The following is a 13,149-nucleotide window of genomic DNA, read 5'->3' on the forward strand; positions in this document are numbered from 1 at the left end:
GAATGAAAACATTGAGTTTCCCCTTGGGGATTAAAAAAGTATCTTACCACCAAAGAAAATTCCTCGTACGGTTAAAAACTACTTGGCTTCTGATTCTCTGTAGTTAGGAGTGGTCAACAAAAAACAACATTATGTAAATTAGAAAACCTTCACAACCTAAATTTAGCAAAGGCTTTAGCTGAGATGTCGAGATGATTTTCATGAAATTACTCACCTGTTCACACCTGCTGGGTCACACTGATCATCAGATTATTAAGAGTTAAATGAACACAGGGAAATAAATATTGTATATAATAACAGTGAGACGCATCCTGCAGGTTGTCGTCCAAATAACAGACGAGAACGATTGCACACCCGAGTTCCTCCACTCCATCTACACCAGAGACAACGTACCTGAGAGCATCGCACCTGGAACCTCCCTGCTGCAAGGTAACACACACACACACACACACACACACACACACACACACACTTCTTCTGCTTCTTGTAAACTGTTTGGCCTCTGTCAGTGAACACAACACCAGCACATTACACCTGTGTGTGTGTGTGTGTGTGTGTGTGTGTGTGTGTGTGTGTGTGTGTGTGTGTGTGTGTGTGTGTGTGTTTGTTACGGCCATCTGTCATAGCTGCTGGGTGACTGGTTGAGATCAAACAGTCCGACTTTGCTCTTATTAGGCAGACAGCCAGCGACACACACACACACACACACACACACACACTCATACATACATTCAACAGTGTACAGAGTAATGTATTACTAAAATCCCTCTTCTCTTTCACCCATCCCCCTCTTTTTGTTCCCCTCTCCTCCTCTATATTCCTTCCCTTCTCTTTTGCTGTTTCTCTCCTCCTCCTCCTCCTCCTTTCCTCCCCCGATCCTTATCTCTCTTCTCTTCGTCTCTCCTTCTCTTCTTGCTCCCGCTCCACTTTTCCCTCACTTCTTCTCTTCACTTCACTTTTTCCTCCCCTATCTCTCTCTTATCTGTTCTCCTCTGTCTCCTTTTCCTCTCCTCCTCTCACCATTTCTTGTCTTTTGTTCTCCCTTTCTCCTCTTCCTCTTCCTCCTCTCCTGTTTCTTGTCTTTCCTCCTCGCCCTGTTCTCCTCTTCCTCCTCCCACCATGTCTTATTTTTTCTTCTCCTCCTCAGTTCTGGCCCGGGATTGTGACTCCGGTGTGAACTCAGAGCTGTCTTACTTCGTTCACGGTGGCGACTTTGACATCACATCAGGGGGTGTGGTAAGCCCCGCCCGTCGCCTTGACTATGAGCGACCCAATCACATCTATGAGTTTGTGGTGGTCGCCGTGGATGCAGGGACTCCCCCCCGCACGGGCACCGCCTCTGTCCGCATTCGAGTCGCCAATAGCAACGACGAGGCGCCCGTCTTCTCCCAGAACACGTAGGATCATTGTTATTTTTCTATCTTTTTAACTTTTCTTCAATTTTAACTTTGTTTAACAGCAAACATCAGCCATCTCTCTCTCCCTCTGTCTCACTTCTGTCGCTGTCTCTCGCCCACAGAGTCAGTCTGCTAATTAAGTTGTTTTTAATTCACATCTATTTTTGTTCCCACCGTTTCTTCTCCATCTGCTTCACATCGTCTCCACCTCTCCTCTCGCTCCTCTGTCTGTCTCCTTCACACCCTCTTACTTCGCTTGTGCTTTATTTTATGTATTTCTTCTCTGTCTGTCTCTTTCTTTTTTTGTCATTTTCTTCTGCAAATTTTACTCTTTTTCGTCATACCTGCTCTTTCACTTCTCAACTTCTGTTCTCTTCTCTATTTTACTTTCTCCCCTTGTCCTGTTTTCTTGGATTAACACCTGCCCATTCTCTCTCTGTCAGTTATAAGACCTTCCTAAGTGAGGATGCTGGTCCAGACACGCTGGTCGCCATCGTTCACGCCAACGATCCGGACGGAGATGCCGTCTCTTACGCTATCACTGGCGGCAATGAGGACAGCAACTTCCTGCTGGACAACCAGAAGGGTGAGGGAGATGCAATGCATACACATAAGACAGTTGTACTAAATAATAATTAGTAATTTAGCTGACACTTTTATCCAAAGCGACTAACAATATACAACATATATGTCAGAGGTCGCAACTAGGGGTTAAGTGTCTTGCTCAGAGACACAATGGTGGATGGGTCACAGTGGGAACCGAATCCAAATCTCCCACACCAAAGGCATGTGTTTTATTATCCGCCTCAGCATCGCCATGTCCGGTGTTTTATATAAAACTATACTTCTTTTACACAGTCTTTAATATAAACACAATTCCCTTCACACTGGACTTTTTTGCAGCAAGCGGTGGCTTAAGCATGATTTATACTTCTGCGTTAAGTCTACGGCGTAAGCTACGCACAAAGCCATGCATTTATACTTGTGCGTTGGTGTCTGTGTTGTTATGCAATTACACCGCCAAAGGCTAGCACGTAGCACTTCCTGTCGACTCTGAGGCATTGCGAGGCTACCCAGCCAAACAAAAAAAGTTCTTACAGTCCGCCTCACCCCGACATGTAGTTACATTTTTGAGGTGGTGCACGTCAGGCTAGGCTACAGTGTAGGGTACGCTGTAGGGTACCCTTTAATGTAGTTTTTGTAGGGCTCCGTGGTCCAATAAGCAAGAACAAATACGCAGCGTCCTGTTAAACTTTCAAAATAAAACTACATGTTAAAGTCCTGAAACGTTGCAGTTTGGTTAGGTTTAGGCACCATAACTACTTACTTGCTGTCCTAAAACTGCTGCTAACACCCTCAAGAGATTGCAATGATAACAACACACTGACGATTTAGCTACTCTGACGGTGTATTCGGACAGATCACAAAACTAATTTCACACACAATTGCATAGAAAGTCTAAAGTCTAATAATCATACGTTGTTTGTTCTGTATGCAAAGACACACATGGGTGTAAATTAGTCACTCTAAGCAACTTGTGTTGAGGCAAAGATGCAGCCACATGAGTTGAAAATGTTTTAAAGCTGGGGTAGGCAATTAGCATCAGAAGCATTTTTTAAAATTCTTTTTACATCCCCACAACAATCAACAAGTTAAATGCTGTGACACAAAAATAAATTAAAGGAGGTGGTATTATGCTCATTTTCAGGTTCATAATCTTATTTAGTGGTTGTACCAGAACAGGTTTAAATGGTTTAATATTCAAAAAACACCATATTTTTCTCATACTGCACATTGCTGCAGCTCCTCTTTTCACCCTGTGTTGAACGCTTCGTTTTAGCTATGGAGTAATGCATCTTGTCTCTAAATGATCTTTGTTGGGAGCTGCACATGCGAAGTTCCTAGTTAAGGACTACTAGCCAATCATAAGCAGAGAAGGACGGGTCAGCGAAAAGACGGTAAACAGCTTCGATTCAGCTGTAGGCTACATGTTGCCGACCAGCTTGGCAACATGGACTGGAGCGAGAGTTTCAGAGTGGTGAGTTATTAATCTGTAACAAAAGTATCTTTCATCCATAAAGTTTTAACTGAGCTCTGTCTCTACATCACAGTAACAACTTTATGTCCACTGACTGCCTGGAGGGTAGCTAGTGTTTGGAAGGGAGAGGGGAGCTGTGTGCTGTAGATCAGTGTTTTTCCACCGCTGTTTTAGAGGGCGTGTCGGAGTAGCCGCTTGGCAAGCGTCAGGGGCGTTTTTAGGATCTTGAAAAATTGGGGGCTTAGCCCAGCCCATAACACTTCATTTCTTCACATAATAACTGACTCTGGCAATTCTGCCTTCAGATGTTATGACTGATTACTCGTTTGATCGTCCTTGTTGCTGAATTGTGGTAAATATTTAAGAACATTTTGATATTTTTGTGACCTTGTAACTGATTATTTATTAATTGTACTACTGCCTGCCTTGGCCAGAACATTCTGATTTAATAAAGGTATAATAAAACAATTTAAAATCTAAAACTGTGACAGAATATAATGCAGAGCAGCTCTCAGGCATTCTGGGTTGCTTTCAGATGTTTCTCCTGTAGATCAACTTTTAATATCATCACTGCTGAATCAACACACACGCAGGCCTGACTGATTGAGGTAACCTCTTTAAATGTGCATGTGGCACCTTTTTACCTCATCAATAATACATTAAATCATTTCAGAAACTCCTGGACTTTAATAGCTCCTGTGTTTCAGCAGGTTTTCTGCTCATGTTCATAGTTCTGCCGCACCGTGTGGAAGGGATCCATACCACGGATTCTGCAACCCGTTGCACCACTACTATCCATGGTAGTGTGGGGATGTTTTGTTGTGCAGGATCACAGCCCCTGTGTGTAGATAGGCTATCAGAGTAAAAATGGACTGTCTATTGCATTAGACTAGGCCACTTGATGAGTTAATTTTTTTAAGTAGCCCATTAAAATATTCCTGCAAATGCAGTGAAGAAGCTGATTATCTGTAATTTAGTTATTTCTACAATTATTTCCTTTTTAAATCTCCATGTATATCACTTTTGTTGCCTGTGCCTTTTATTATGGAGATGTAGCCAACCAAACCTCTTGCTTTGCAGTAGCAGAGGCTGCCAGTAAAATCTAATTATTCCTAGAGCATCTAAATAATCTTCACAACGCAGATAATCATTGTGGCAGTAACACAAGAGCAGCTCATTGTTGAAGCAGGTAAACCTACAGAGGAAGCTGTGTGTCGTCTGTAAAACCCAACAGGACAATTTTCCATCTCTCTCTCTCTCTCTCTCTCTCTCTCTGTGCATCTCAAAAATAAATAATAGCTGGTAGCTGCTGAGTGAAAGATTAGTTTCACCGGCGACATTCTGTTTATGGACTCACCGTTGGACATAGTTATAAAACAAATAGTAACCGATGTGTATTAAAGAGAAGAAACAGGCTGATGTCCAAAGCGATGCTCTGATCAACAACAGGACACTTTTAATATACAGTATCTCAATCTATACCAGTGATCATCTGACATAGATCTTACAGTGTGTAGTCTTCATTTGCTCTGCAGAGACTAAAGACGCTTTTAATGTTAATGGAAAGTGAAAGTTTTTCACTTTGCCAGCCTTTTAAAGAGCGACGCAGGCTGCTTTCTAACACGGTCACCAGTGCCATGGTGTGGCTCACTGGATATCAGTTGCATTAGTAGAACATAAAGCGATATTTGCCTGATTTTCTAAATGTTTGCTTCCCCTCAGCTCTGTGACAAGCGCCCAACCAGAGCTTTACTGTGTGACTGCACACACAGCCTGGATGAGCTCATTTCAGTTAATGAAGCAAAATGCAGATTACAGACTGGTTAAGTTATAAAAGGTATGAATGGAAAATGTAGCGAAATTAAGAGTAGGCCTACATTAGATGTACCCACCCCTGCTGCAGACATCATCACTGCTGCCTTCAGCTAGAAGGAACAGAAAAGAGAAAAGTCAGTCAGAAAAGTCTGTAATATTGAGGCACTTTGCTGCACCGAACTCGAGCAACTTCTTTTTTCCTCCCTCAACATTTCTAAAGGCCACATTTTGTCTGGGACTGATGTGGAGTGTGTGAGTGATTGACTGGTCACTTAGTAAACCGCCTCCTATATGAGCCAGCTCCGAAATCGCCGGAGCCAGGAAGGCAATGTGAAATAAAACTTTACGTTAGGAAAGAGGGGGGGACAAAACATAGATTTTGAAATGAGATACTATATACACAATGCCTCCTATGGCTATCAGGTGATTAACCTCACCACAAATCCACATACATTAATTTCAGCGCCTCTGATAAAGTGCAGCTCACAGCTTCCAGTGGAGACAGACACAGAGCTACAGCTCCCGCTAATTTGCAGGAGAATAAATAATAACAGGTAGTTGAGTAAAGTTCAATTTTCAGCCTTTTGTTGTTTGTTTTTTTAAAAATCCTTCTGAGATCCGGGGCTTTTCAAAAAACATGCCCAGGGCTAATGATGCTGCTGGCAAGCTTTATATGAGGCGCATTTAGCTTTCATCCCTGTGATGTCACAGGGACTACAAATGAGCTGTTTTCAGGCAGTTCAGGGCAGAGTTTTCTGTGGGAGATGGGAACTCCCTTTGGGCTGGACTTTGGGCTTTTTCACTTTGCAAACCTGTTACATGCACAAAAAAGAGATATAACTCAATAAAGGAGAGGGAAAAAGCCAAAAAGCAGAATACCACCTCTTTAAAAAACAATATTCCTGGGCACTGAAAATGTGTTTTTTGGATAGTGGTGGTGGAGACCTGAAGAGAGGGAGTTGGATCTTTTCAGTTTAATACTTTCAATATCTTGTCTCTTGCTGGTTTTTCCAATGTTGCCTACCCCAGCTTTAAATTAAAAATTTGTGTTTGTGCTTATCCTGGGGCTTTTTGAATGTACTTCATAAAAGGATTGGGAGGACAGACAGAAGAAGAAGAACAAAAATATTTGATTGCAGTAGTTCAGATATCTCACTGTGGACTGAACGCCACCATCGTTTCCTCATACAAGACAAAAACAAATGAATTATTATGCAGACAGTATGTTACACACATGCACGGCTACGTTCAGATCACTTACACTGACACCACCTAGCACACAAACACGCAGAGTAAAAGGGTTGTTGCTGTGGAGTGCTTAGAGATAAAACTAGGTAGCTTTAACAAGGCCATTGAGCCCTGAACACACACACAAACACACACGTGCATAAATAAAAATATAGAAAAACATGAATACACATTACACCTCAGCTCACACACACACTGTTTTCATCTTTTTAGTGTTTCTGGTAGGTTTGTGTGTGTTGGTGCATGTATGTGTAGGTGCAAGACAGAGCGTTTCTGAAGATAAACTTCATGTGTAGCCGTGTGATGTGCAGTCATGTTTTGCATGTTTATCTGTGTGTGTGTGTGTGTGTGTGTGTGTGTGTGTGTTTCCCTCTCTCTCTCTCTCTCTAAGCCTCTCTGTCACCTTATCACCCAGCATGCACTGCTCCACTGCTCTGCCACACATAAACACACACACGCATGCGTCCATGCACAAACAGATATAAACATGAACATTTGCACATAAATGATATATTAAGTCTCTCTTTCACACACACACACACACACACACACACAGCAGATGGCCTTTGGCTTGCTCGGCTGTTCTGCTTTGTCACTTCAAAGCGTTGTGAAGTATTTTCATGTAGATGTGTTCGCTCCCTCCCAGCCTCCGTGTCTCTATTCATGTTGCTACCAAAGCTGCTTATTTGTTTGTTTGTTTGTTTGCTCTGCTGCTCTGTTATGTTAATGTAGAGCAGAAAGATGTGACATTTGTTTTAAGGTTTGAGTTAAGAATAATGTGGCATTTTTTTGGCAGGCTGATATTTGTGCCGACGGTAGCTGCTGGTGATGCAGTGAAGACCCACGGAGCTGGGTCACAGCATGGCTTTACATCTGCAGTTTTATGTTTGGACTGAAACAAGTTATTTGTATTTACTGACACTGCTGCTGTTTGGACTCTGAGGCTTGAAACCACACACACCGGTGGTACATGTAGAACTGACACAATTAGTCAGTGAGTACAATTTTCATAATGTTTGAGAATCGTTTTGAAAACTTATCCAGCTTCTCTTGAATTGAAAATCAGAATAAAATAGTTTTTCATTCTATAGTTTGTTATTATGATGGCTTTAGGGACTCAGAATAATCAGCAGCTCTCAGGTGTTTTCTTTCCTTTTCTTTCATTATTTTCTATTAGCTGGAACATATTCTGAGTTTCACTTTCCTCCAGAGGAGTCTGTTTACTTTAAACTGTGCTGAACAGTGTCCTCAGGCAGCAGCAAACTCTTCAGTGCCTGTAAACATAAAAATAATTAAACCTAAGTTCTAAGTATTTCAGACATAAACTTTACCAACAACCTGTACCAGACTTCTGTTGAATATTGTTATATTTACAGATGTGCTAAACATGTTGGATAAAGTTTTAGAGCAGAACTAGCTGCTGGGTTAGGAAAAAAGTAGGAAAGACGCAAGTTGAAAGTGTAATAAATTCCACTGAAGGCATTAAAGGCCTCACTCTACTCAGTCTGGTCGGACCTGTTCATTGTCAGCCTGCCCTCCCATAAAGACCCCTCTCCTGAAAGAATGAAAAAAATATATTATTAAGCTATATATTCCACCGGACACGTGAAATAAAGCTGTTTTCACACACACCCACACACAGGCAATTCGCTTCTCGCTCATCTCCTCATCTGTAGTTGCGCAATGTTGTTTTGGTGTTTACCGGTGCTGCTTCTGTCATCTCTGCATTGGTGTTCATTCATGTTATTCATTATGTATTGCCCCCTTTTAAATAGTATTATTTTAATATCCTACATTTATTCAGAATTTTCCCCATAAATAATTGCACATACAATATTTCTATATGCATATTTGCATAATAAATCAGATTCATTGATATTGATTCAATTTGTAATATTTTTTTCTTATTGAATTGTTGAAATTTTTATTTCTGATAACAGAATATGCTTAAATTGTGAAGCATGGAAAACATCACGTCACCCGTTGGTTTGTGGACTGCCGTTTTGAAGCCTCGAGTTTGGCCAATAGGACGCCGCCATGTTGAGTTTTTGCCCAGGACGTTTTTCCACCGGCGAGACGGTGGAGCTAACGGCCGCATGTGGTTGCTTGTTAGCTTGTTTAGCTAGGTGCATATTTAATTCACGCTAACTGTTTAACAGGGCTGATAACTTTGTTTAGCGAACAACAGTCTTAAAACTAAATGTACTCACCAGAGAAAGTGAACAGCCGACTCCTAACAAGCTTTTTCAATGGCGCTGGTTAAATTTACACAGTAAACAACTTGTCAATCATAGATTTTACTCATTTTAGGCTGACACTTTCATCCAAAGCGACTTACAATTGCTATTTTTTTATGTCAGAGGTCAAACGCCTCTGGAGCAACTAGGAGTTAAGTGTTTTTCTCAGGGACACATTGGTGGGTGTCACAGTGGGGAGTCTCACACCAAAGGAATGTCTTATCCACTGCGCAATCACCACACCCCAAACCCGCCCTGACGCATACTCTGTTTTCTGGTCTATGTTCCTCTAAGTGGGACCATAATTTACTAAATGAACATCATGCTGTGTTGAAGAAAGCTTGAAACTAACAACTGAGACCATAAACTCATCAGGAAAGTGTTTACTGAGGTAATAAATCAGCGGAGAAGTAGAAACATTTTACCATTATTTCTAATAGAGCCCTATTTATTTTTGCAACGGGAAGAGTCGCCCCCTGCTGGTTGTTCGAGGGAATACAGGTTTAAAGGACTTTCGCAATGGCTTCCAGTCTCAGAACGGAAGCTTCCCACTTGGCCTAAACAGGCAAAAACAAGTGCGCCACATCATTGGCAACACCATGTATCCATAACACGCCCTTTCCAGGACACTAGTAGTTTTGGGGGGGTCTACCAACCCCCTGAAAAACATCTTTGGGGAAACACTGCAGTCTGATGAACATGATCTGACCCCCTGTGTGTATAGGCATCATCAAGCTGCGGCGGAGTCCGCCTCCCAGGCTCAGGGGACCGCAGTACGTTCTCAACATCACCGCCACGGATGACAACGCGTCTGGTGGACCTTACCCGCTGAGCAGCTCTGCCCAGGTCATCGTAGGAATCAACGACATCAACAACAACAAACCGGTCTTCCAGGAGGTGAGTAAAGCTGTTATATCTGCACTCTGATGGGAAATGATGTCTTCTTCTTGTCCAGTTTGGTTCTGATTGTGCTGTTTGTGCTCTCAGTGTCAGAACTACAGTCTGAACGCAGTGGTCCTGGAGAACCAGCCGCCAGGGACGTTTGTCCTGCGCGTCCAGGCCCACGACGCTGACATTGGGGTCAACGGAGAAGTCAAATATGGCATCATGCAGAGAGACGGAGTGTCGTCCGGGTTTGACATCAATCCTGACACCGGTAAGTTCCACAGTGCCACTCAACATGAACACAAATGTTGAAGGCTAATACCTGTTAACGTGGTCCCTGTGTTTGTCAGGTGTGATCGCCACGGCGGTGAGTTTTGACCGGGAGCGTCAGCGCGAGTTCACGCTGTCGGTGACGGCCACAGATCAGGCTGAGGAGCCGCTCATCGGGATCTGTCAGATCACCGTCCTCATCGCCGACCAGAACGACAATGACCCCAAGTTTGAAAACAGCCGCTACCAGTGTGAGTTTCTGCTTAGTACTGCAAAGATTACTGACAGCTGCACTGTGAGTGTGTAGTACTTCTAACATTACAACTGTTACTCCCCAGGGGCGTAGAGCAACTTTGAACCTGGGGGGACGCTGAAATGCTAGGGGGGTTAAATGCTCATTTCTAATGGCTTTTGAAAACAGAGTGTATAAGTTATGATTGTATGAATGGAAAATGTAGAGAAATTAAGAGTAGATTACTGGCCCAAAGAAAATACTTGAGTAAAGAATAAAAGTACAGTTTTAAAAAAGGAACGTGAAAATGTGCCAATTACTTTTTTTTAATGTATTTATTTAGCAAATGTGCGCTATTTGTAACAAGTTACTACCCACTCTGCAGCAGGAGTGCTCACTGCTGTCTTCAGGTAGGCTATAAGTAACAGCAGCACAAGAAGAAACGTAGCCTATTGAGGCACTTTGCTGCACCCGAACTCTTTTTTTTTGATCCCTTAACTTTTCAGCATCACCTTTGCCTTGTGTCGCATGTTTTCTACAGGCCAACATGATTTTTGTATGTGTTTCGACCGCTTAATCATGTCTGATGCGGTGTGTGATTGATTGATTAGTCATTCAAACCGCCTCCGCTATGAGCCAACTCAGAAATTGCCGGAAAAAGTGAGGGGAACAAAACATAGATTTTGAAATGTGGGGGGGACATTATGTATAATGGCTACTACGCGTATGTTACTACCACTACTGCTGCTACTGCTACCGCTACTAGAGTGCATCTGTCCTTATTGCTGCTACAGCTACTGTTACTATTACCACCACAATTGCAGGTGTCTCATAACTGCCATAATTACTACTGCTATTACAACTACTACTAATACTATTACTACTAATATTACTACCAGTGCAGATGTCTCATACTGCCATAATTACTACTGATTACTGCTACTATTACAGCTACTACTACTCCCAATACTACAATTACTACCTGTTTGAGTGTCTCCTGGGGAAAAAAGGTAATAGTACTAATACTGATACTATTACAGTTACTTTTACTGCTAAAGTTACAACTACCACTATGAGTATCCTTCTAAATGAGACGTAGACGCTGCTGTGTTTACCGCCATTACTGGTAGCATGAGCACTGCTAAGTAGTAGGAGTGTCTGCTGCTCCAACTATTACTGCTGGTTGTCCTACTGCTACTACTGGAACAGCTGCTACCACTACTATTAATATTAGTAGTAGTGGTAGCAGTAGCAGCTGCAATAGTAACAGTAGTAGCAGTTGTAGTATTACTACTTCTGCTGCTTCTTCTACTGCTACCATTACTACCATCACTTCTACTACTACTGCCATTATTATTACTGCAAAAAGTACTCCTTCTGTTACTGCCACTGGTGCTGCTACTGTTACTACTATTTCTACAAGGCTGCTTCCTCAACTGCAGCTTATACTATTGTTATTAACATCTCTGCTCCTATTTCTACAACACCGTCACTGCTGCTGCCGCTGTTTTGCGACTGTATTACTGCATGACTATTACTGCTGCTTGTACTGTTCTGCAATTTAGAAATGCTGCTCAGCTCGGCATCTCATCAGATTTCCATCCTGTGCATCTGAAAGCGTATAAAACAAGACAGTGACACACTCGAGGTTAAAATGTTTCTTTGCTTCTGGGGTCACTCAGGCTAACGTCAGTGCACTCACACTGTACTGTAACTATACATCAGAGTAGTAAAGCAGAGTTTGGAGGAAACAGGTGAAATCTGGAAACTGTCGGTTTGACGTCGTCTATCAATCTGCATCCTTGTAATCCTGGAAAGCTCTTAAGACTGATGAAATATTCGCCGCCAGCTCCCGCGGGGCCGTGTTTGTTTACTATGTGTGCAAATATGTGTTTTGATAAGCGTCGTGTCAGAAGTTCTCCTCGTCAGATTAGGGAAACGCACAGGGTGGCTCATTAACTATTTAACAGGCAGATTGAAATGTTTCTGGGACATGCATTCATTTGCCACTGGTGTGTGTGTGTGTGTGTGTGTGTGTGTGTGTGTGTGTGTGTGTGTGTGTGTGTGTGTGTGTGTGTGTGTTGGTTTCCTGCATAAACGGAGGAAGTGAGCTGGAAACAGACCTCTGTTTAGCCTGCTTGTTGTTTATTTTGTCCTTATCAACATGCATTAGAATCAATATTTTGGATCTTGGAACAAGGAAAACTGGATTGAATTGACTGTTTTCTGAATTACGATTTTTTATTTTAAACCTGTTATAATATTCATATATGTTCATGTCAGCATGTATCAGTCAGTTGTCAACTTCCTTCCATTATTGCGGTTTAATGAAACCAGGGATGAATCTGATTTAGACTGGCTTAATTTCCTGTAGGCTGCACGGCATGTGATTCACAAGCAGTGTTGGGAACGTCGCTAGGGAATTGTAATAAGGTTCGAAGGAGTAATAATAATACAGGGGAGTAAATGTTATACCCACCTGCACCTCAGGCACCTGTACCTGCACCCAGAGGGCAGTACAATAAAGCAGTGATTGCATGGGTGTGTGATGTCCTGTGCTATTGTATTTGCAATGCATGTGATGTGATGGCCTTACAATTAGTAGGAATAGAATAACTACCTGGGAAACAGTGATCATGTGGGCAAATGTGATCAAATGTCTGCTGTCTTGAGGGCACTGATGAGTGATGGTCTGAGCATATCTGTGCAAAATGTTATAGGTAAAATAAGATATGATAACTATGCAGTTGGAAGTGCTAATACTGCAATTTGGCGAGACAAAGATATAAAAGTGAGATGGTTGCATGAACAGTATATTAAAAACAAAGAAAGTAGTATAATAAAACAGATACTGTTTTCACGTGATCAGTCAATACCTCAGACAGAAGTTCTTTGAGAGGCTGAGAGGGGTTGAATGGTGAGAAAATCAAATGCAATTCACCTTAATGTGAGTAAAAGAGAAGTGACAAATGTCATTTGATTCTGAGATTAACTCGACCACATCCACTTTACTGTCTGTTGCTCCCT

At 42.2% G+C, this 13,149-nt stretch overlaps 1 protein-coding gene across 1 annotated transcript in view; it reads left to right on the plus strand.

Moving 5' to 3' along the window:
- si:dkey-22o22.2 (neural-cadherin) overlaps positions 1–13,149 on the plus strand; it is a 183,489-nt gene that overhangs the window by 96,514 nt on the left and 73,826 nt on the right. Inside the window, exons 5-10 of the mRNA XM_038710374.1 lie at positions 318–429; positions 1,148–1,397; positions 1,841–1,983; positions 9,460–9,632; positions 9,723–9,891; positions 9,971–10,141. Of these exons, the coding sequence (XP_038566302.1) occupies positions 318–429; positions 1,148–1,397; positions 1,841–1,983; positions 9,460–9,632; positions 9,723–9,891; positions 9,971–10,141 (1,018 nt within the window). The remainder of the gene's footprint in view (positions 1–317; positions 430–1,147; positions 1,398–1,840; positions 1,984–9,459; positions 9,633–9,722; positions 9,892–9,970; positions 10,142–13,149) is intronic.

This window comes from Micropterus salmoides, unplaced genomic scaffold (genome assembly GCF_014851395.1).
Source record: "Micropterus salmoides isolate LMB-PRFRI ecotype aquatic unplaced genomic scaffold, ASM1485139v1 Ms_hic_scaffold_11, whole genome shotgun sequence".
Taxonomy (NCBI): Eukaryota; Metazoa; Chordata; class Actinopteri; order Centrarchiformes; family Centrarchidae; genus Micropterus; species Micropterus salmoides.